Below are 25975 nucleotides of genomic sequence, written 5' to 3'. Positions count from 1 at the left end.
ATTTTCACAAACTAAACATGAGATTTTTTCCAAATCTATTAACCAGAGCTGTCTGTTACTAAACACCGAACACAAATAACAGCACTATCCTAAGCTGTTTAAACTACATAACAATTTCTTCAAAGGCAATTATCTGTTTTGTCATGTAGTTCCCAAATTTATTTCTGCTATTGCGTTGTACTATAAAATTTACAAGCGACTCTAAAACCATGCATTGATTTAATCCTACCTTTCTCTCCAAATTACCAGAGGAAAAACATACAAAATGATTTACAAGCTTTGGAATTAAGACCAAGAACACACTCATCCTAGAAGGAATTATTAGCAGAGGTACGAGAGAGTGAAAACTGAGGAGCTCATGCAATTTCAATTTTAAAATGTGGTTTATTTCCCAATTAACCACTGCCATGAGTTGTTTGTCTAGTCCTGAGTACAGTCAGTGAGTACATCCAACATTGACTCTCGGGAAAAATAAGTTACTGAAATTAACTGACCGCTGGAATCACTGAATGGTGGTTTAAAAATACAATATCCATTAGGGAAAATAGATGGAGCAAAGAATCTATGTAAACCACCTGCAGCAGCAGACATGGACCCTCTGTGAAAATCATTTGAAACTTGGGTTTCTTCATGCAATAAAAGGAGCACCTTTAGGTAACAAATTCAGCAAAAGGGCCCGACTGTCCTAAATATCATTGCATTGGCTATTTTCACTTCTTTTAAACTTATGAAAACATTACTCCGTCCTGCTACCAAAATCATTCTCAGCTGTTCGGGATTCTGACACATAAGCAGGCAACACAAAGTGTTGGAAAACAATTTAAGTTTTTACCATGATAGGAAGTGGAGTTGATATTGACTGAGATCAGTCATTGACCTAATGAGTTCAGGAGACAGTGGCTAGATTGGTTACTTCACTTTAATGTGCTTGGTAAATTTTTTAAGCCAGTTCCCCAAACGGATCTTTAACACCTTGTGTTCCATTTGCAATAAACACTCTTATAGTAACTACAATGTTTTGTCCTCTTTCTTCCAAGGTAGAGTACATTGCACCAAGGCTACTGTGCAGTACATATGCCTTTACCAACTGTTTCAAAATTCAAATAGTTACAGGTGCTCTAAAAGTTGTTCTGAGCCTTAAAATGTATGTTGAGCTGGTGATCAAAGGTGGTGAGGGAATGAGTCAGAAGGAAGCAATACATGTTTTGCCATATACAACATATTGGGCATCGGGAGGGGTTTATCATTGAAAGAGGCAGCAAAGTGGAGTAGCAGATAAACAGGACAGACTAAGTGTTGGGGGTTGATTGTGATCAGTTAGTGAGAGTATACTCAGAGTGTTTGGTTAGCAAAGGTGATGATGGTATGTTTGGGGAATGTAGCTGGGAATGCATGGGGTTGGTATAAAATTTAGTTGCTTTGAGGGACACCAGAGCGAGTAAAATGAATCAACCTACAGCTGGATCCATGTATCCGATTTCGGGGGGCATGAATCATGCAGGGCTGGTGATACAGAAACAGACCTCTCCATTCTGGTGGACTCTGCTTCTGTATGAACAATCTCTGCTCTGTGCAGGTCACACACACGCAAGCAAATTTCATCTAATGCCAAAACATGACTTGCACGTCCATTGAAACCACTGCATCTATCCAACCAATGACTAAACAAATATCACATTGTGAGAAACACTCACAACACGCTGGAGGAACTCAGCAGGTCGGGCAGCATCCGTGGAAACAATCAGTCAACGTTTCGGGCCGGAACCCTTCGTCAGGACTGTAGGGGGAAGGGGCAGAGGCCCTATAAAGAAGGTGGGGGGAGGGTGGGAAGGAGAAGGCTGGTAGGTTCCAGGTGAAAAACCAGTAAGGGGAAAGATAAAGGGGTGAGGGAAGGGAGGTGATAGGCGGGAAAGGTAAAGAAAGAATAGGGGAAAACACAATGGGTAGTAGAAGGAGGCAGAGCTAAGAGGGAGGTGGTAGGCAGCTGGGGGAGGGGGCAGAGTGACATAGGGATAGGGGAAGGGAGGGGGAGGGAATTACCGGAAGTTAGAGAATTCTATGTTCATACCAAGGGGCTGGAGACTACCTAGACAGTATATGAGGTGTTGCTCCTCCAACCTGAGTTTAGCCTCATCATGGCAGTCGAGGAGGCCAGGTATGGACATATCTGAATGGGAGTGGGAAGCAGAGCTGAAGTGGGTGCCTGCTGGGAGATCCTGTCTGTTTTGGCGGACGGAGCAGAGGTGCTCGACGAAGCGGTCCCCCAATCTGTGTCGGGTTTCACCGATGTAGAGGAGGCCACACCAGGAGCACCGGATGCAATAGATGACCCCAACAGACTCACAAGTGAAGTGTTGCCTCACTTGGAAGTACTGTCTGGGGCCCTGAATGGTGGCAAGAGAGGAGGTGTAGGGACAGGTGTAGCACTTGCGCTTACAGGGATAAGTGCCAGGTGGGAGATCCATGGGGAGGGACGTGTGGACCAGGGAGTCACGGAGGGACCGATCCCTGCGGAAGGCGGAGAGGGGTAGAGAGGGAAAGATGTGCTTAGTGGTGGGGTCCTGTTGAAGGTGGCGGAAGTTGCGGAGGATAATGTGTTGGATCCGGAGGCTAGTGGAGTGGTAGCTGATGACAAGGGGAACTCTGTCCCTGTTGCGGTGGCGGGAGGATGGGGCGAGGGCCGAAGTGCGGGAAATGGAGGAGATGTGGGTGAGGGCATCATTAATCACCGTAGAAGGGAAACCACAATCCTTAAAGAAAGAGGACATTTGAGATGTCCTGGAACGGAAAACCTCATCCTCGGAGCAGATGCGGCAGAGACGGAGGAACTGGGAATAGGGAATGGCATTTTTGCATGTGGCGGGGTGGGAAGAGGTATAGTTGAGGTAGTTATGAGAGTCAGTGGGCTTGTAGAAGATGTCAGTGGACAATCTGTCTCCAGGGATGGAGACCGAGACATCGAGAAAGGGGAGAGAAGTGTCCGAGATAGACCAAGTGAATTTGAGGGTTGGGTGGAAGTTAGAAGCAAAGTCGATGAAATTGACGAGCTCAGCATGGGTGCAGGAAGCAGCACCAATGTAGTCATCAATGTACCGAAGGAAAAGTTGGGCAGCAGTACCAGAATAGATTTGCAGCACAGACTGTTCCACATAACCAATGAAGAGGCAGGCATAGCTTGGGCCCATGCGAGTTCCCATAGCTACACCCTTGGTCTGAAGAAAGTGGGAAGAGTCAAAAGAGAAGTTATTGAGTGTGAGAACCAGTTCCGCCAACCGGAGGAGGGTAGTGGTGGTGGGGAACTGGTGAGGTCTATTATCCAGAAAGTAGCGGAGGGCTTTGAGGCCTTCTTCATGGGGAATGGAGGTGTATAGGGATTGGACATCCATAGTGAAAATGAAGCGGTTGGGACCGGGGAACTGTAAGTTATTGAAGAGGTGGAGGGCATGGGATGTATCACATTGTGGGTATGTGGCAGGTATCGGATTCCACTTTGGGATTAGTTTTTGATTAAATCTCTTTCCGCAACACACATAAAAAGTCCTAATATCCAAAATAATTTCTACTAAATTATTTTCATGAAAAATATACCAACAATATGCATTGACCCTTTACAAGGGAGATTTAAATGCTTCATGCCAATAGAACTTTATACAGTAACGTGTTTCGTATAATTTGATCTTCAATTTTTTTTTAAAAAGGAGCCTTACCTGTTAAGTAAGGCAGAGTACAGCTGAAAAATCTGGTTTTAAGTCTTCAGCTTATGAATCTTACAAACTAGAGTTACCAAAAGGAAATACATTAAACATGTAATAATTTTACAGGAGATACAACAGTCTTTCAATCTGCACTCCTACTTTTCAACAATCATATACACAGGGTCGCCAACTCGAATCACTCCTGCTTTGTCAATTCCATAGTGCGATCCAAAAATGGGCTGGGACTTGTAAATATGTTTCTCAGCTGGGTCACACTGGCGATATCTGGGGGGGGGAAAAACAATGAGTTGCTGACATGGACAAATAACAAATCGCGCCATGTTAAAACAAAGAATAACTTAAAATCCATGCTTAGACAGAGGCAAAATTCATCAAGGCTCAATTGGAGTAAACAGAGAAGGCCCTCTGAGCATCTGTCACAAGAACTGATTTATAAAACAATTCCACTTTTGTTCCAAGAACGATAATGGAGATATAAAGCCCTTCCTGAATTGTGGAACCTACCTCAAAGTGAACTAACTGCAACTAATGAAGACAACAAAATTCTGGAAAATTATTTATTCCTATTAATCATGGTTATATTTACTTGTAAGAGGAGAAATCACTTAAGCCACATAAATGCTTATTTTACTTAGTGAAACATTTAACTTGTACTCCTTAATCATGTCTATGGACTGTTTTACCTTGGTAATTTTTCTCTCAAGTCACATCCCTTTGTGCGCTGTGGTTCACTGCTCCAGTGCAGAGGTGCAGATGGTCTGGTTTGAGGGATCTGCTGCAGACACAGATGAGACTGACTTCTCAGACTGAATAGATAGACACTCAGCCTGATTGTAAAAAAAAACTAGCTCGGCCAAATACAGGTCCTTACAGATAGATATTAAATAATTTATAATAAGGACTAATTAAGTGGGCCAGCTGGTGGTGGTGGGGTATCAGCACTGGACTTCAAGGTCCTGAGTTCAAACCCAGCCAGGTCCCGCCCTGGGCAGCAGCAGTACCTGCACAGAAGAAAGGCCTGGCAATCTACCTCCACATCTGGCCATGAAACCCCTATGGACCCTATGGTCCATGAGGTCATAAAGAGCGGAGTAGACTTAATGACTGAACAACACAACAATTAAATGGCAGAGAAGTCAAATAAATAATTTATGTCCTATCATCTGGGAAGACACAAATAACTGTCAGAAACTTTAGAGAACTAAGGATCTAACAAGAGTGAAGAACTGAAGGAATTAAATATCTGTCAAAACTAGCACTAAACGATATTGGTGAATCTGATAAATCCCAAGGAGCTGTTGATCTTGATCCCAAAGTTTTGAAAAAGGTAGCTTTAGGGATAACGGATGCTCTAGTTATCATCTCACAAGGTTCTACAAATTCTGGAATGGTTACTAAGAAACTAGAAGGTAGCAAATGTTACCCCACTAGTTAAGAAAAAGGAAGAAAAGAAATGGAGACTATCAAACTGAAGGCTTGACATCAGTGTACAGAAAAATGCTAGAATCCATAGTGATGGATGTGATAGCAGGCCACCTTATTTGTAAGGAAGCAAGTTTGATTGACTATGAGGTCACTTTGGAGTGCAAATAAAATAGCGCATTTGTTAAAATACAGAGAAATTGATTAATGCTCAAAGGAACTGAGGTGAGCTTATACACTAGTCAATGAAACCAATATACAGGTACAACAAGCTATTAGGAAGGGAACTGGCGAGCGACGGAAGCAAAACAGGCAACAAAATCAAAGACCGCATCCACCCTGTGCATTCTTTCTGCTCCACCTTTGCACTGCGAAGATACAAAAGCCTGAAAGCACATAACAGTAGGCTCAAGGACAGCTTCTATCCACTGTTGAAAGATTATTGAACAGTCTATTATTATAAAATGGACTCCTAATATCACCACCTACCTTGTTGTGTTCTTTCATCTTATTGTCTACCTACACTGCACTTTTTCTGTAAAATTTAAACTATAATTTGTTTTTTTTTCCTTTATACTACTTCAATACACTGTTGTAATGAAAAGATCGCATGGATGGCATGCAAGACAGTTTTTCACTGTTCCTCAGTACAAGTGACAATAAACCAATTTATAAGTTAGCAAGTAAACTGGTGAACCACTCCTCTTTCTTATGTAAGCCCCAGGGAGTTGAGAGGGGGGGGGAGCAAAAACTTCTGAAGTAATTGGTGCTTTGTAGTTAAAGTCAGATATTTTGGGACTTGCAATGTATTCATTTTTACAGTTTCCAGAGGGCCTTATTTATTGGTCATAAGTTTCTTTTTTCGTCTCACAACCAAAATAAGCTGAAGTAGATTTCTTTCTAGATGCATTACTTCAGCTGTACTGTAGATGGCAGACTAATACCATTGTGAATGTCACAGCAACAAGGTATTCCTTTTTGTTGCATTACACAGACATAGATAATATCACTTAAATATAGGTAATAATTAAATGCCTAGGAAGCACACTGTCAAATGGTTGTGATCTGTTTGGTACTAACAATTGGAAGGATATAGCACTGAAACTCAAATGGCCATTTGATCCACCTTACTTTCCCAATGTTCTTCAGCGTAACCTCAAAGATACTTAATTACGAGAACTATTGTGGTTTTTCTTGTCTGCACCCTCTACAGGATGAAGAGAGCTTCCTAATTAACAGTGTTATAGGGATAATTGAAACTATACAGTTTGCATAATTTCAAGAAAATACACCACCACAACATTCTCGTGGATGCTGCCCTACCAACCAACAAACCTCAAAGTTCAAAGTAAATTTACTATGAAAGCATATGTGTGTCATTATATACTACCCAGAGATTCACTGTCTTGCAACAGTTAATAGAAAGAAACACAATAGAATCAATGAAAGGTCACACATGACAGAGGATCAAACAACCAACATACAAAAGACAGCAAACTAAAAATACAAAAAGAAAATAATAATAATAATGAATAAATCAGAAATAAATATCGAGAACACAAGTTGTAGAGTCCTTGAGAGTCCATTGGTTTTGAAGTCAGTTCAGTGTATGGATGATTTAAGTTATTCCCTCTCGTTCAAGTGCCTGATGGTTGAGGGGTAATAATGTCCCTGAACCTGATAGGTGTGGGGCCTGAGGCTCATGTACCTCCTTCCTGAGATCAGCAGCGGGAAAAGAGCATGGCCTGTATGGTGGGGGTCCTTTATGACAGATACTGCTTTCCAACGACAGTACTCCTTGCTGATGTACTCAATGGTGGGGAGGGCTTTACCCATGAGGGACTGGATTATATCCGCTACTTTCTGTACTGTCTTCCATTTGAGGGCGTTGGTGTTTCCATACCAGACAGCATCCTCGCCACCCCGCAGCTATAGAAGTTCGCTGAAGGGCCTGTCCCCTAAAACCCTCACTAATTTTTATCGATGCACCATAGAAAGCATTCTTCTAGGGTGCATCACAACCTGGTATGGAAGTTGTCCTGTCTAAGACCGGAAGAAGCTGCAGAAGATCGTGAGCACAGCGCAGCACATCACACAAACCAATCTTCCGTCCTTGGACTCACTTTACACCGCACGCTGTCGGAGCAGTGCTGCCAGGATAATCAAGGACGCGACCCACCCAGCCAACACACTTTTCGTCTCTCTTCCCTCCGGGAGAAGGCTCAGGAGCTTGAAGACTCATACGGCCAGATTTGGGAACAGCTTCTTTCCAACTGTGATAAGACTGCTGAACAGATCCTGACCTGGATCTCGGCTGCACCCTCCAAATATCCAGACCTGCCTCTCGGTTTTGTTTTTGCACTATCTTACTTTCTCTCTTCTATTTTCTATTTCTGATCTATAAATTTAATTTTTTAATATTTACTATCTATTTGTAGTCCAGGGAGCACAAAGCGCAGAATCAAATATCGCTGTGATGATTGAACGCTCTAGTATCAACTGTTTGGCAACAATAAAAATTTTCCATTGAGGGTGGGGGAGATTCAAACAAGAGGACATGAGTTGAGAGTTAAAGGACAAAAGTTTAGCGGTAACATGAGGGAGAACTTCTTTACTCAGAGAGTGGTAGCTGTGCGGAACAAGCTTCCAGCAGAAGTGGTTGAGGCAGGTTCGATGTTGTTGTTTAAAGTTAAATTGGATAGCTATATGGACAGGAAAGGAATGGAGGGTTATGGGCTGAGTGCAGGTCGGTGGGACTAGGTGAGAGTAAGAGTTCGGCACAGATTAGAAGGGCTGAGATAGCCTGTTTTCATGCTGTAATTGTTATACGGTTGTATAATAAAGCATAAAGTATTAGATGTTGTGCCGAATCTGTGCAAATTTCTTAGGAAGTAGGGGTGCTGCCGTGCCTTCTTCGTAATGGCAGTTACTTGCTGGCGAGTAGTACAGGCATTCAACACCAATAGGCAGGCTCAGGGCTGCACATCAGCGTGGTGAATAAACATCACTCTTCAGGACTGGCAACAGCTACTCCACTGTAATAGAATGTCCAGATCCTCTAATCATCTTGCTATTGAGTTTGAGGGAAACAGCCACCTCCACCCCCATTCAATAAGTAAATTTAATGTCAGAGAAATGTATACAATATACATCCTGAAATTCTTTTTCTTCGCAAACATCCATGAAAACAGTGGAATGCCCCAGAGAATGAATGACTGTTAAACATTGGAACCCCAAAACCCCCAAGCTCCCATCTCCCATGCACAAGCAACAGCAAGACAACGACCTCCCCACCAGCAAAAAAGCATTGGCGCCCTCCACCGAGCACTCAAGCGTGCAGCAAAGCATCAATAAAGACACAGACTAGCAGTACTCCAAAGACTGCTCGTTCACCTGGTAATTCAACATACCACAGGCTCTCTCTCTCTCTCTCTCTCTCTCTCTCCCTAAGGGAAAAAGAGATGTCCCAATGTCACAGTGAGAAGGAACACTCTCCTCCTTATCTGGATGCATGTCTCTCCCACTCCAGAAACTTCTCACTGGTGCTGAGTGGAGTGGTGATGCGGGCTGATGACTCAGACAACCTGCTCGGTACTGGTGACACCAAGCCACTCTTGGTGATAGGCACCGAAGTCTCCTGCTAACATACTTGTAGAGCCTCTGCTGCTCTCAGTACTTCTTCCAAAACAAAGATGGCAGCCAGTGCCAGGGGAAGTGCAACAGATTGGCCTGGAAAATCAGGGTAATGAATCTGAAGAGCAGTAGGGATATGGTGGTCCCACTCAGCATTCTCCAGAGAAAGAAGGAAATGAAAGGCACTTCTTTTAACATAGAAAACCTACAGCACAATACAGGCCCTTCGGCCCACAATGTTGTGCTGAACATGTCCCTACCTTAGAAATTATTAGGCTTACCTATTGTCCTCTATTTTACTAAGCTCCATGTACCTATTCAAAATACTCTTAAAAGACCCTATCGTATCCACTTCCACCACCATTGCCGGCAGCCCATTCCACGCACTCACCACTGAGTAAAAAACTTACCCCTGACATCTCCTCTGTACCTACTCCTCAGCACCTTAAACCTGTGTCCTCTTGCGGCAACCATTTCAGCCCTGGGAAAAAGCCTCTGATTATCCACACGATCAATGCCTCTTATCATCTTATACACCTCTATCAGGTCACCTCTCGTCCTCGGTCGCTCTAAGGAGAAAAGGCAGAGTTCACTCAACCTATTCTCATAAGGCATGCTCCCCAATCCAGGCAACATCCTTGTAAGTCTCCTCTGCACCCTTTCTATGGCTTCCACATCCTTCCTGTAGTGAGGCGAGACCACAACTGAGCACAGTACACCAAGTGGGGTCTGACCAGGGTCCTATATAGCTGCAACACTACCTCTCAGCTCCTAAATTCAATTCTACGATTGATGAAGGCCAATACACCGTATGCCTTCTTAACCACAGAGTCAACCTGCGCAGCTGCTTTGAGTGTCCTATGGACTCGAACCCCAAGATCCCTCTGATCCTCCACACTGCCAAGAGTCTTACCATTAATACTATATTTGACCTACAAATATGTTGGAGTTTGTAAAATCACAATCACCAGAGCAACCCTCTGTACTCCACCCTGTCCTCTGCATGTTTAAACATGTTGTCAATGACTCCGATACACCTTATAAGAACATGAATTTTCTTTCCACATTACCTCCTTGTGAAAACATTCCTATACCTGCAGCAGACCATTGTTGCCACTTCCTCTTCTCACACAGGTCTGGCAGTTCTCCTTGTAGTCATCCTGTGGATCAGAATCTGCATACTCCTTTAAATGTATGTAGGAGCTTTCTTCCCTCTCCTGTGTGGCTGCCTTTATGGTGGTGGGGGTGGGGGGGGGGGGAGGTTGGGGGTGCATTAAGAGCTGGCACGCTTTTCTGACTGCAATTACTCTTTGGACTCTGAGTCTGATCTCTTTCTGGGAATTCTGGACTAATTTCTAACCCAGAAACCTTGCTTCAATTCACTGAAGAGGGGTGTGGGCACTGGAGCTGCGCCAGTGTGCCTATAACGAAAATCTCAAGAGTTGTGTTCAGTGATGCTAATCAAAAATTGTGCAAGTACCATTTAAGCACCCTTTTCTGAGTGCAAACCACTTAAACTTGATATTTCACATTTGTAGTTTTATCCAATTTTACAATACTTTATGAAGGACTAGATATTGTACTGGTACCAACACTAAACATAACAATGTTACTTGATGCAATCCAGTTTAAGTCAATAGAGTAAAGCAATGGCAAGTTGTTTAACAAGCAGTAAAACCTAATACATTAATTGGGTCACATCGGGTCCTGTACATTTTGGCCCAATGAAGCAGCTGCCCCAAAGCAGTGAGCCAAAGTTTCATGGAAATAGTTAAAAAGGCAAACTACCAATTAATGAAGTAACAAATTATGTATTTAAATAAAGCACAGAACAAATTAGAACACTATCAATATTACTACAGTACTATAAAACTGTATTAGTTCCTGATAGTTATCGGAGGAATTTATTCAGTGTACTCTGCCCTGTTCTTTTGACCGTAAATGAACAAAATCAGCGCAGAAACCTCGTGTAGATAATGGACAGCCTTTATACAATGCTTTTGATGAATGCATGCTCCAAATCTTAGTTTTCATTGTAACATTTAAGATGATTGTCAATACTTTCAAATTCTTCAGAAGTTCATAACTTGAAGTAGTGAAGTCATTTCGTTTTCACTCCTGACTGCTTCTGGCACCTCCAAGCTGGAATGCTTGAAACCGCAGTGAGAAAAACAGTTCTGAATTGTCTTACTGCTTATTCTTTGCCAACTATCAGTGACAAAAATCACTGATCTGTTAACACAACCACACACAACTGATGCTATTTAAATATAGTTCACTCTAAGCACGAGTGTGCACATCTGACACTAGTTAGAAACTGTTTGGCAAGTCTCTCCTGCCCCAATTAAGTGGCATAATATCCCAAATAAACGAAGGGAATCCCAGTTGTTTTCTAGATAAATTTTTATTCTTTAAAAGTTGTCCCAATTAAGCCAATTCCCTGATTAACCAATGGTCCAATTACCAGAATCCACTGTATTTATGTTAACCCTAACATCGTCGACAGAATTTGTTACTTTGCCTATACTTCAACATTTACAAATATAAATCCCACTAACATCCCCAGTTACCAAGTGTGTGTCAAATATCCCAATAGGAATAGATAATACTTCTGGATCAATGTTCTGACTCTTCCATGCTGTATAACATTGCAGTTTTACACAATGCTGGCAAGGAGCTATGAACTCAGCACCACATGTTGTTAGCAGCATAAATAATTCATGTGTGATGCCCCTATCAAGAAAGGTGACACTAAAGCACCTTTTCACTCAATAAATGCATCTTACCAAAAGAGATGGCGTGTTAAACACACCATGAGGAGCAACCTAATGGTTTCACATCGGTGGAAAACAAAAAGATTTCACAGTACATGCCCAGCTGAAATATGAACTGCTTAAGAAGTAGAGGTAATTCAAAAATTGTTTGCACACTTGCTGGGTTGTCTGGAAAACAAAAAAGAACTGAAATTTTGATTTGCCCAAATGTTTTGGCCAAATATTAGACTTACCGAACCTAACTCGAAAGGTAAATAAGAGCAGCTGACTCGGGACCAATCACATAATCAGCCACAACTGTCAATTACCCAATGGGACATCAGGGAGCCTTGCACTTCATTTCATCAGTGATTGCATTAGTTTATTTTTACATATACCTCTTGAGAGTCTCGAGTGGTTCTTTCCTGTTTATAATTCCTGTATCTGGATCCACCGTTGTGAAAATACACCTAAAGAGAAAATATTCAAAAAACATTAAAGCACGAAATATTTTAGTGATGTCAAGAGGTAAATGCAATGACAAAGTATACTGTTGAAGTTATCACTATACAGTCCTTGTGGTTACAAGGACCCACCTTCAGACAAACGATACCCTCTAGCACATTGTGTGACAAGCGCATAGCCTACGGTGTGTTAATGAGTCAGATTCAGTGTCAAGCAGGATCTCCTTCCGCAGTGTCAGGTCCATTTTAGAACAATGTCATTTACCAAATTTATGGCTTTAAATTTTAAATGCATTGTTGTTCTTTCATTGAGGTATTGGATCAAAATCCTGGAAGTGCTCTGAAAATTAGTGTTAACTACCTTCACCACAATTCCTGCAACGACTCAAAGCTATCTTTTCAAGGGTACTTAAAGTTGAGCAATAAACATTGATCTTGTCTGCTATACCTGCCATAAGCAAAGGGAACAATTTTTACTGCTTGTGGTTTTCAGTATGTTGATGGTAAGTTTAACAATGGTGACATGTTGAATGTCAAGCTGAAGGAGTTAAATTGTTCAAAAGACAAAGTCAAATTAAATTTATTATCAAAGAACATCCTCCAAGAGGACCATAAACTTATCATTGGGTTTGGAGGCTTGTGTGTCTCAATGACCTGGAGAGCTATATTGGCTGGAGTCAGGGCTTTATGCCCTGACCCTTGGTAGGGTCACTCATTGCCAAACAGGTCAAAGGGTAGAGGCCAGACTCAGGGTAGTCCACTGGTCCTCAAGGTTCCGGGGTTCAGTTCAGGGCTAACAACCCTGACCGGTCAAACAAAACTGTTGCGGAAACAGCAATGAAGAATCCTTCTACGTTTGTACATCTGAGTGTGATGGTATTCCTGAGTCTCAGCCCAGGACTTGCATGACTGACAGCAGATGGAGGACCTTCATTGCTGCCCCAAAGGCCAGTGGTGTAGTGGTAGATCAAAGAACGTTTATGCCACCATATTCTACCTTGAGATTAATTTTATTTCAGGCATTTACAGGAAAATAAAGAAATACAATAAAATTTATGGAAAAAACTACTAATAAAGCTCAAACAACAGGAATTCTGCAGATGCTGGAAATTCAAGCAACACACATCAAAGTTGCTGGTGAACGCAGCAGGCCAGGCAGCATCTCTAGGAAGAGGTACAGTCGACGTTTCAGGCCGAGACCCTTCGTCAGCTGATGAACAACCAATATGCAAAAACAGACAAATTTTACAAATAATTTAAAAAGTAAATAAATGCTACTGAGAGCATGAGTTGTAGAGTCCTTGAAATTGAGTCTTTCAAAACTGTTATTTGTGCAGCTCATCATGGCCTGGCGTGTGTGATGGTGTATGGTTTTGGCTATTAGATGTATTTTGAACCTGGCTAACTTAACATACCACAGCAGTGAGTGGATGTTGTGTGGGAAAAGAATCACCTCTTCACTTCCCAAAGCCTTTCAGCCACCTGGAAGGCACATCAGGAGTCCCTCTACTTGCCTGAAAGAGTGCAGTAACAACTTAAATAATCAATAAGTTTTACAGCATTCAGGACAAGACAGCCTGTTCAAGTACAATCTCTCTCCATCATCAGTGCATCGTGGCTGTAGCAAGTAGTATCACAAAACACCCCATTCTCTTTACAGCGAAGGAGAATGAGAGATGACTCAATAGAAGTGTATAAGATGATAAGAGGTATAGGTCGAGTGGATAGCCATAGCCAGAGACTTTTTTCACGGGGTGGAAATGGCTAATACCAAGGGGAGGGGGATGGGCATAATTTTAAGATGATTGGAGAAAAGTATTGGGGGAACGTCAGACGTTTTCTTTTAAACACAGTCTGGGTGAGTGCTTGGAATGCTCTCCCGGGGTAGTGGTAGAAGCAGATACACTAAAGACATTTAAGAAACTCTTAGATAGGTACATTAGATGACAGAAGAGTGCAGCCTATATGGGTGGGAAGGGTTAGATTGATCTTAGTGTAGGTTAGAAGGTCGGCAGAACATCGTGGACTAAAGGGGCTGTACGGTGCTGTAGGATTCTATACTCTGTCCTAAAAGCACACCAAAACTTTTCCAACAGCATCCTCCTGACCCACTATCTGGAAATACAAAGGCAAAAGAGACACCAACATGCCAAGACCAACAAGCTCCCTTCCAACTCATGCACTGGAAGAGTACTGTGATTTTTTGGTCATCTCCAGCACAAAATCTTGGGACTCGTTACCTAAAGGCACTGTGCTAGTGCCCTCATCATAAGAATTACAACAGGTTCCAAGCATTAGGGATAGGCAATAAATGCTGGTTTTGCCAGCAAAGCTCGTTCCAAACATGAGTAAAACAGTATCAATATCCAGCATAAAAGATTGGTGAGACACAGGATCAACTAAAGGATGCATGTATTCAAGAGGACAGAAAGTGACATAGAAGTCAATAATTTAATATTTGAATGCTAGGAGCATTATAAGAAAGGTGGATGAGCTTAGAGCATGGATTGATACCTGGAAGTATGATGTTGTAGCTATTAGTGAAACATGGTTGCAGGAGGTGTGTGATTGGCAACTAAATATTCCTGGATTTCGTTGCTTCAGATATGATAGAATTGGAGGGACAAGAGGGGAAGGTGTTGCATTGCTTGTCAGAGAAAATATTACAGCGGTGCTCTGGCAGGATAGATTAGAGTGCTCGTCTAGGGCAGCTATTTGGGTGGAATTGAGGAATGGGAAAGGTGTAGTAACACTTATAGGGGTGTATTATAGACCACCTAATGGGGAGCAAGAATTGGAGGAGCAATTTTGTAAGGAGATAGCAGATATTTGTAGTAAGCACAAGGTTGTGATTGTGGGAGATGTTAATTTTCCACACATAGACTGGGAAGCCAATACTGTAAAAGGGCTGAATGGTTTGGAGTTTGTAAAATGTGTGCAGGATAGTTTTTTGCAGCAATACATAGAGGTACCAACTAAAGAAGGGGCAGTGTTAGATCTCCTGATAGGGAATGAGATAGGTCAGGTGACGGAGGTATGTGTTGGGGAACACTTCGGGTCCAGAGATCACAATGCCAGTAGTTTCAATATAATTATGGAGAAGGACAGGACTGGACCCAGGGTTGAGATTTTTGATTGGAGAAAGGCTAACTTTGAGGAGATGCAAAGGATTTAGAAGGAGTGGATTGGGACAAATTGTTTTGTGGGAAGGATATAATAGAGATATGGGGGTCATTTAAAGGTGAAATTTTGAGGGGACAGAATCTTTATGTTCCTGTTAGGTTGAAAGGAAAGAGAGCCATGGTTTTCAAGGGATATTGGAAACTTAGTTCAGAAAAAGAGAGATATCTACAATAAATATAGGCAGCATGGAGTAAATGAGGTGCTCGAGGAATATAAAGAATGTAAAAAGAATCTTAAGAAAGAATTTAGAAAAGCTAAACGCTACCAGGTTGCTTTGGCAAGTAGAGTGAAAATAAATCCAAAGGGTTTCTACAGTTATATTAATAGCAAAAGGATAGTGAGGGATAAAATTGGTCCCTTGGAGAATCAGAGTGGACAGATATGTGTGGAACCAAAAGAAATGGGGAAGATTTTGAACAATTTCTTTTCTTCGGTATTTACTAAGGAGAAGGATGTTGAATTGTGTAAGATAAGGGAAACAGGTAGGGAAGTTGTGGAAACTATGATGATTAAAGAAGAGAAAATACTGGCGCTTTTAAGAAATATAAAAGTGGATAAGTCTCCGGGTCCTGACGGGATATTCCCTAGGACATTGAAGGAAGTTAGTGTAGAAATAGCAGGGGTCTGACAGAAATATTTCAAATGTCATTAGAAACGGGGATGGTGCCGGAGGATTGACGTATTGCTCATGTTGTTCCATTGTTTAAAAAGGTTTCTAAGAGTAAACCTAGCAATTATCGGCCTGTGAGTTTGACGTCAGTGGTGGGTAAATTGATGGAAAGTATTCTTAGAGATGGTATATATAATTATCTGGATAGACAGGGTCTGATTCGGAACAGTCAACATGGATTTGTGCATGGAAGGTCATGTTTGACAAATCTTGTTGAATCTTTTGAAGAAGTTACTAGGAAAGTTGACGAGGGTAAAGCGGTGGATGTTGTCTATATGGACTTCAGTAAGGCCTTTGACAAGGTTCCACATGGAAGGTTGGTTAGGAAGGTTCAATCGTTAGGTATTAATATTGAAGTAGTAAAATGGATTCAGCAGTGGCTGGATGGGAGATGCCAGTGAGTAGTGGTGGATAACTGTTTGTCAGATTGGAGGCCGGTGACTAGTGGTATGCTTCAGGGATCTGTACTGGGTCCAATGTTGTTTGTCATATACATTAATGATCTGGATGATGGGGTAGTAAATTGGATTAGTAAGTATGCAGGTGATACTAAGATAGGTGGAGTTGTGGTTAATGAAGTAGGTTTTAAAAGCTTGCAGAGAGATTTAGGCCAGTTAGAAGAGTGGGCTGAAAGATGGCAGATGGAGTTTAATGCTGATAAATGTAAGGTGCTAAATTTTGGTAGGACTAATCAAAATAGGATATACATGGTAAATGGTAGGGCACTGAAGAATGCAGTAGAACAGAGGGATCTAGGAATAATGGTGCATAGTTCCCTGAAGGTAGAATCTCATGTGGATAGGGTGGTGAAGAAAGCTTTTGGTATGCTGGCCTTTATAAATCAGAGCATTGAGTATAGGAGTTGGGATATAATGTTAAAATTGTACAAGGCATTGTTAAGGCCAAATTTGGAGTATTGTGTACAGTTCTGGTCACCTAATTATAAGAAAGATGTCAACAAAATAGAGAGAGTACAGAGAAGATTTACTAGAATGTTACCTGGGTTTCATCACCTCAGTTACAGAGAAAGGTTGAACAAGTTGGGTCTTTATTCTTTGGAGCGTAGAAGGTTGGGGGGGGGGGGGACTTAATAGAGGTATTTAAAATTATGAAGAGGATAGATAGTGTTGACGTGGATAGGCTTTTTCCATTGAGAGTGGGGGGAGATTGAAACAAGAAGACATGAGTTGAGAGTTAAAGGGCAAAAGTTTAGGGGTAATATGAGGGGAAACTTCTTTACTCAGAGAGTGGTAGCTGTGTGAAACAAGCTTCCAGCAGAAGTGGTTGAGGCAAGTTTGATGTTGTCATTTAAAGTTAAATTGGATAGCTATATGGACAGGAAAGGAATGGAGGGTTATGGGCTGAGTACAGGTCAGTGGAACTAGGTGAGAGTGAACATTCGGCACGGACTAGAAGGGCTGAGGTGGCCTGTTTCCGTGCTGTAATTGTTATATGGTTATATAATTCATTGGCTATCATTGTGCAGTTCGTCATATTGAGCTCAGTGAATCTACCTTTAACCTCCCACAAGTTCCATAAGCCACTGCCAACTTTAAAATAGCTGAGAACCTACCTAGTGCAAGACATTGTACGATACAGCTTTGCAGTCCCAATCTGTACTGCTTTCCAAGTATCCTAAAAATCAAAAGCACAGAAATTAAGTGTAAAGAAAATTTTATAGAGCATTCATGTCCATAAGTAGGTCAAAACTCCACTTCATTGTCTTACTGCTGAACATTGATATCTATGTTCAGCTATGTACATCTATGAACATAGCTGAAGATCCTTCTTTCATTTTATATACCCAGGAAATCTGTACAATCAGCTCATTCATTAATGCTATCTGATTAAAAAGTTTTTACTGAACATAGCTGTCTATTAGCAAACACATATTTGCTAAGAAACTATCAAGTAGAACATAGAACAGTACAACACCAGAATGGCCATTGGGCCCACAGTGTGGTGGCAATCTATATACTAATTCATACTAAATGTCTTCCTCCTGTGCAGCATACATATTCCCCCATTCCCTTCAGAGTGGGTAATTATTGTAATCTCAATTCACAGCTAATATGGAAATACATTCCATTCCACAATTTTAACATCCTCACTTCCGTAAAGAATCACAGAATGATGCAGCACAGAAGGAAACCGGTGCCTGCTCTTTTGAGAAATCTGCCCAAACGGTTGTTCTTTGCTGTTCTTTACGCTTTGCATTACATGTATTTCAATGTTTAAAAATTCCTTTGGAAAGTTTTATAGTATTTATGCTCTTCATTCTAGTATACTTCTTGATCAAAAGCCTTCATTCTAAAAATCCATTTACAATTTCCATTTAAAGGGACAGGATCCGTGACTCCTCCCTCTCTCTGTAAACACCATGCCATTCATCTCTGGTAGCAGTAGTACCTGTGGGTTATTTTAATGATATTGCAAGTATTAACTGCAGACAAAAAAATGCTCAGAGCTCAATATCCTTTACTAGAGGCAGCTGTTCTTAAATAGAGTAACAAGTAATAATATCATTGTCACACCATGTAGTCCATATACTTCCATTGTAGTAAATCTCCTCTGCACCCTTGCCACGACCTCAACATATTTCCTAAAGTGTAGTGCACAAAAAATGGGACAAAACACTTCGGTAAAATTTTAGCACAACTTCCTTGCTTAGCTATTTACTTATAAAACCTTTTTAACTGTTTACACCTCATGCTACAACCCCAAATATTATTGTACATACATGAGGTTTCTACTGTCCTGTGTCCTCTTTAAAACAGGAACATTGAGTTTAGATTGCTTTCGTTCTTCCTATCAAATAAATTCATTCACAACTCTATGTCACACATCATTTGTCGTACTTCTGGCTATGTCATCCAAAATATGTGCTATCATTTATTGCATTTCCAAATGCACATCACCTGTCAACTTTGAAACTGAGCCATTTTAGCCATTTTGGGGAAATGGAATGTAAGGAATAAGTAGGAAAACACAATTATAACGTATTCAAAAATAAACTTGAATCTTACTGTCCACTAGATTAATAAAATATTTTAGAAGCAAACAGCACAAACCCAACCAGTGGCTTCAAATAAACAATATTTAATATTATGTCAATAAGATTTTTTAAATGCATTGCTTAAACTTAAAACTAAATGGAGTTTAAAAAACAGAAGATTGTTGAGCAAAACTAGTCATAATCTTCCAGTCATTCACATGCTTGTGGATACGTGCCACACATTAGATATTAAATTTAACTTATTGGAAGTTTTAATCAAACTATACACAATAACAGGATACAAAATATGATAATAATCCTTTGGGAAATGGTTGCTTTGAATTAGTTTAGCTCAGTCGTTGAGTTCTGCACCAAGTTGGTGTTATTCTTATTCATAATGGAGGAAGGGGTATGTCTGCATAGTTTGTTCCAAAAAATGATAGTTTGTTCCTATGTGACTCTTCACTTTCCTGCTCCTCAGAATGTAACAAAGAATGCTGCACTTTTGAAATATAAGAAACACAGGAGCCAAATTAGGTACTTTAAAGGGCAGTAGGTTAACAAACAAGTAATCTGAAAATTAACCACTAAATGATCCGAGATGTTGCTTTGACAAAAAATTGGCAAGGACACCAGGTAGACACTCCTGCTTTTCTTCACAGTGACACATGGAAATGTTTGCATGTAAATAAAGCCTAAACGTTCTTAGTACAGAGCTCCTTTAGAGCTAAAATGAAATACAGAACACTGAAACATAAGCTTGAATATTGCCTTCTGGTCTCCAAGAATATAAATTGAAAACCTTCATTTTTAATTTTCTGATTCAAAGGCAAGAGTGATATCCCTGTGCCAGAGCATTATATTTCATACAAGGGTTTGTATATCACCTCTAAAACATCCATCTTACACATGATTATATTCTCTGCAAGTTCAGTGAACATTATTGTTTAGTTCGATTACATCAAATACAGAATACATCTACGTTTTAATTCTCGTTCCCTTGTAAATGGACACAAGCTCTATACCTCAGCATATGGCTTGCAATCCTTTACTACCAGTACAGGCCTGAAATTCTCCATCTTAGCCTTTTTCTCCAATTTGGTGTTAAAATCTTCAACAGTTGCCTCAGACATCATCATGCAGGAACTAAGATCATTGTACACAGTCTACAACAGGGAAGACAAAGTACAGACATTATTTCAATGCAGATTTTAATCAGAAACTAAATTAGACATACTGGAGATTTTTTTGCAAACAGGATTATATCAAATTAACCTTTCAAATTAGAAGTGTATCATCAATATTCTTGGATGAATGACAAAAATCAACAAATAAATATAAATAATGCATAAAATAAATATAAATAATATATACAATATCTTAAAAGGATTCATTTAATGAACATCATTCATCAAGATATTAATTTGTATGTCAAAAACAATCTCCCCAGGGTTTTGACACCTGTAATTCTAATTCCAGAATAACAGCATCCACTTCTCTATATCCACTGTTTAGGAACTAGTGGTATCAAAATTGACTTAAGAAAAGCAAAATTGAAGAGACGTGAAAAAATGTGCAAACACTATACAAGCAGGCCAGAATCAAGCCAGTTAATTCTAGTCACTTGCAATGTTTCTTATTTTGAGCTAGATGCTTTTCTGCTGCAGCATTCTCCACAAAAAGGTTACTGAGAATCACAAGTCAAGAGATGGATACAAGAAAATTTTCAAGTCACTGAATATCCCTTAAAGTACAGTGAAGTTAATCATCAAGAAATGGAAAGAATACGACACAGCTGAAACTGAGACACTGGGCAAGAAGGGGACAAGTGAGGGAGGCCACCAAGAGACCTAAGACAACTCTGGGGGAGTTACAAGCTTCAGTGGCTGAGCTGAGAGAGACTGTGCACATCAAAACTGTCGCCCAGGTGCTTCACCAGTCACAGCTTTATGGGAGAGTGGCAAAGAGAAAGCCACTGTAGGAAAAAACTCACATGAAATCTCAGCTAGAATTTGTCAGAAAACACGTGGGAGACTCTGACGTCAGCGGGAAGAAGGTTCTATGGTCTGATGAAACTAAAATTGAACTTTTTGGCCATCATACTAAACACTGTTCTGCGTAAACCTAACATTGCACATCATCAAAAACACACCATCCCTACCATGAAGCATGGCGCTGGCTGCATCATGCTGTGGGGATGCTTCACTACGGCAGGCCCTGGAAGGATTGTGAAGGTAGAGTGTAAAATTAATGCCGCAAAATGCAGGGAAATCCCTGGAGGAAAACCTGATGCAGTCTGCAAAGGATCTGCGACTTGAGAGAAGATTTGTTTTCCAGCAAGACAATGACCCCAAGCATAAAGCCAAAGCTACACAGAAATTGCTTAAAAACAACAATGTCCTGGAGCAGCCAAGTCAGAGTCCAGACCTCAATCCAATTGAGAATTTGTGGCTGCACTTGAAAAGAGCTGTTCACTCACAGTCCCCATGCAATCTGACAGAGCTTGAGCTGTTTTGTAAAGAAGAATAGGGAAAGATTGCAATGTCCAGATGTGTAAAGGTGATAGAGACTTACCTGCACAGGCTGAAGGCTGTAATTGCTGCCAAAGGTGCATCTACCAAATACTGACTTAAAGGGGTGAGAAATTATGCGATTATTTCGTACTTAATGATTGTATTAAATTTTGACCAATTTGTAGAAATTTGCTTTCACTTTGAAATGAAAGAGTCTTTTCTGTTGATCAGTATTTAAAAAAGCCAAATTAAATCCACTGTGATTCAATATTGTATAACAATAAAACATGAAAACTTCCAAGGTGGGTGGGGGGGGGGGGTGGTGAATACTTTTTATAGGCACTGTATATCATTCCAATTGCTTACGAGGTTTATATTACTGTCAGCATGATATAAATTTTTATTCCACATGGGATAAGTCCATGGAGTTTATATACAGGTTCCAGCTTCACACTGTGCAATAATGGGAGGGCTTTTGATAATTGGGAAACCAATTCACAAGATCCTCCATCTATCTTCCTACAAGAACTTCAAGGCCATTCTTTGCTTGATTGCCTTGGAGTTAAAGAATATTTTCTCCACACACTTTCCTACAAGGGACAGGTGAAATAGCATATGATACCTGAATGGAATGTTCCACAGCAACATAACAATATCCTTTCTTTCTACAGTACATACAGAATATATAGCTAGAGTGCCTAAGACTTTTGCATGGTACTGTAGTAATTTTATGCATTGCACTGTACTGCTGCCACCAAAAAGAAATCATGACATATGTGAGTTAATGATAAACCAGATTCTGATATGGGACTCTACTGTGGACTGAGATTGGGAAGGGGGTAGGGGGAAGGGAATCACAGTTGGGAAAAGAGGAAGGAAAAAGGAAGAAAGGGAAAGCACCAGAGAGACTTTCTGTAATGATCAATAAACCATTTGCTTGGAATCAAATAACCTTGCCTGCTGTCTCAGGGCTGGGTGTGTCTGCACCCATGCCGCCTGTCCCACACCCTTCCCACGGTGCTCCACCCTCACCATTCCCAATATCCTTTGCTCCTGTCAGGTTTACAAAATTGCTCTCTACTCCACGTTGACAAATAGAGTGCTGTGCAAAGGTTTGAGGCAACATAGCTATATATATGTGCCTGTGACTTTTGCACTGTACTGTACACTCACCTGTTTAAAATGGCCAATCTTCCGACCAACAGTGAGTTCAGGTAGTTGATAGTAACATCGTTCATGTACAGGGAAATAGTGACCATAAATCTTCTGCTAGCTGAGGTTGTTGCTTCTCTCAGAGCTGCATCCATCCCAATTAATTTATCAAAAGGCTAAACGCAACACATGAAAATGACAAAGCAGAAGGAGGCAGCCATCTATCTCCAGATTTAATTGTGAAACTTTTCTTTTTTCTATAATTCGGACACAGCTACTAACACTTGTATAGATGTTTATGGATATCCTCCGTAAATACTACTTTGTGACTTTGCCCATCGTACTGTATCTGTAAATGCATGTAATACAGCCCTTCTTTTAGTGCAAGCTGGCAAAGCAAGTGTCCCGCACGTAGACAATCATATCCCTGAGCAGCACAAGGCTGTCTGAGATATTCCTGCTGGGTACAGTGCAGATCCAATCTAATTAAATCACCAACCCCAAGATAAACTTAATTTAGGCAAAATATTATATTAAACAGTGAGTTGGGTTCACCATGATGAGGTATTTTTTCCCCAAATACAGTGGTTTCCAGTTAATTGGGATACATCAGGACCAGTACATTTTGGCCCAATTAAGTAGCTGTCTCAATTAGCCAAAATTTCATGGAAGTAGTTTAAAAAGGTATAAAAAGACAAGCTACCATTTAGCTATTTAAATGAAATACAGAATAAATTAGATCAGTATCAATAGTACTACAGTACTATAAAACTGTATTATTTCCTAATAGTTTTCAACAGAGGAATTTATTCAGTGATTGGCTATAAATGAACAAAATTAGCGCCGACACCTAGTGCAGATAGTGGACTGACTTCTAACAGTGCTTTCTGTGATTGTATTCTCAAAATCTTCATTTTAATTGTAACATTCAAGATGGTTGTCAATACCTTCAAATTCCCATAGATCCTAACTTAACCATATATAACAATTACAGCACGGAAACAGGCCGTCTCGGCCCTTCTAGTCCCTCTCAACCGTTTCTGGTACCTCCAAGCCTGAAAGCTTGAAATTGCAGTGAGCAATACAGTTCCGGATTGTCTTACAATTTATTGCTCACCAACTGTCAGTGACAAAAATCACTGCTTTGTGCACTCAAACACGCAAGGGAAGTTATCTAAGCACAGTTTAGTGTCTAACAACCACACAAGGCGCACACAACTGACGCTAGTTAGGAACTGTGCGGCAATGGTCATTAAGTGGCATAGTTTCCCAAATAAATGAAGGGAGTCCCAGCTATTTTCTCAATTTGATTTTGTTCTTTAAGAGTTGCTCCATGTAAGCCGATGGCCCAATTAACTGGAATCCACTGTATAGTGAATCAGCTCATGATCATCACCTTTATTCTCAAATTTCTAAGAGCACAGGAACAGAGGAGCAGGAATAGGTCAGGTGGTCCTTTCAGCTCATCTGTCAAAATATTGTAGCTGACCTATCCAAGCCTCATCTGTTTTTCTAAAGAACAGTGCTTTAATATTCCAACACATTTCACCAATTCTGGTTTTAATAAATATAGAATGTTTTTTTCTCTTATTTTCAGGCTTCTCACAATAAAGGCTATTTTGACTCACAAGGCTTTTTCACCAAGCTTTGAGCTAGCTTCCTGAAGGTTACCTTGGGAATACCCCCAGATCAAAAAAAAGGACACAATCAGATTTAATATCACTACCATTTGTTGCTTAGTGGCAGCAGTACATTGCAATACATAATAATAACTATACTTACAGTAAGAAATACATATTAAAAATTAAATTAAGTCAGTCATGCAAAAAGGAGCAAAATAAAAGGAAAAGTAGTAAGGCAGTCTTCATGGGATTTTTGTCCATTTGGAAATGATGGCTGTAGAGAAGCCTGGGCTATAATGACAAAACTATATGGAAAGGAATACTAAATAGATTGACACCACAGAACAAGAAGTTAACAAGTTCACTAGCTTGGGTAAAATCCAGTTCAGAGAGTTTGCTGATTGAAGCTAAAGTGAAGAACAGAGCAAAACCATCAGATTTAAACAATGCAAATTATACACTCTATTTCATTAATAAGAGGGCTTAATCCCAATAACAAAAACCAATCAAACAAGCATCCATAAAAATAAATACTTAAAACGCCAGTTTGAATTCTTTGAAGGGATGACAGAAGGGTTAATTGTTGTAGTGCAGCAGCTGTTATATAAATTATTTAAGGAATTTGATTTTTAAAGACTACATGACATACTCATTTGGTATTTAAAAGCACTTGTGAATAAAACAACATTTTTACAAATCGGTGAGGAGATACAGTATATGGTGCATGCTGGTGATGACTGAACAGAAGTTTTCATTGGGATACCCCAGGAGGTCAATAAAAGGACAACAATGCTTCTTTCTCTAAATAACCCGGATATAGGATTTCAAACGTTGTGGTTAATACAAAAGTTGGTAATACAGTCTCGGTAGAAGCAAAAATGAAGAGGACACATACTGGTGAAATGGACAGACATATGGCTGATGCAGTTTGTTAATATGTTTAGAATATAGCATTTGGGGAATAAAACATAAATAAGCAGTATAATTGAAATGGTTTATAATTTAAATTACCTTGTTTGGTGAAGTCACAAAAAGTCACGTGACTTGGGCCTCACCATTATAACAAACTATTGAATTGACTTAGTAGTATGGTTACATTGAAAAAGAGAAAGGATAAATCTAGACAGAACACCTAGCATTGACATTATCACTGAATTTGGGCAAAGCCAACTTCCTTACAGCCCAGTCAGTTTTATGAAGTTCTCCTTGTGAACATCTGGGAACTGGGGGTTCATAGGGAAGCAGCACCCACTATAATCTATCCAATGGGAAAACAAGCCAGACTTCTCCAGCACAATCCCCAACTACTTTTTGTCAAATGGCCAAGAAAAACTCACGTAAGTGGTAATTCATTGTTGGGTGGGAGTGACCCTGAGTTTTCAATATTGATTCCAAAAAATCTCAAGACATGTTAAACATCTCTAATTACAGATGAGCAGTTTAATTCCAGACTTGTTAAAGTGCTGACAGCCCTAGTTCTCAAGACCAGGGAAGTTCAAGAATGTAAAATTATTTTTACTTCCAATGAAATAAAAAATGATTTTAGTATAATTTTACACATCATATCTGTTTTACACATGGCAATGAATTACCTTATCTTTATCCCTGAAAAGTGATTCTTGCTGTTTTGGAAATCTTGGTTTCATTGAAGGTTCATAGTTCACGAGTCGGAAAGCCCGGCTATGTTTTAGGTAGGTACTGATCCAATGAGCAGCTTCATCACCACAATCTCTACCTTCTATATTGCATCCCCACACTCTTTACAAAAGAAGAATGTTTTAAAAGTAAATTAAGTTCATCTTATCAGATACCACATATGATTAAGTCATAGAGTACTATAGTGCAGAACAGA

The 25975-nt window shown here is 40.3% G+C and overlaps 1 protein-coding gene across 2 annotated transcripts in view; it reads right to left on the bottom strand.

Moving 5' to 3' along the window:
* Nucleotides 1–901: 901 nt before the first annotated feature.
* Nucleotides 902–25975, bottom strand: part of marc1 (mitochondrial amidoxime reducing component 1) — a 38479-nt gene continuing 13405 nt past the window's right edge. Inside the window, exons 3-7 of one of the 2 annotated variants that reach the window (XM_072265180.1) lie at nt 25716–25881; nt 19862–20002; nt 17415–17476; nt 11923–11994; nt 902–3980 (exon numbers count right to left, since the gene is read on the bottom strand). In XM_072265180.1, the coding sequence (XP_072121281.1) occupies nt 3851–3980; nt 11923–11994; nt 17415–17476; nt 19862–20002; nt 25716–25881 (571 nt within the window). In that variant the 3' untranslated portion in view covers nt 902–3850. The other variant, XM_072265181.1, reaches the window with a different exon arrangement.

Source organism: Mobula birostris, chromosome 8 (assembly GCF_030028105.1).
Source record: "Mobula birostris isolate sMobBir1 chromosome 8, sMobBir1.hap1, whole genome shotgun sequence".
Lineage (NCBI taxonomy): Eukaryota > Metazoa > Chordata > Chondrichthyes > Myliobatiformes > Myliobatidae > Mobula > Mobula birostris.
This window is presented reverse-complemented; position numbering and strand designations above follow the sequence as displayed.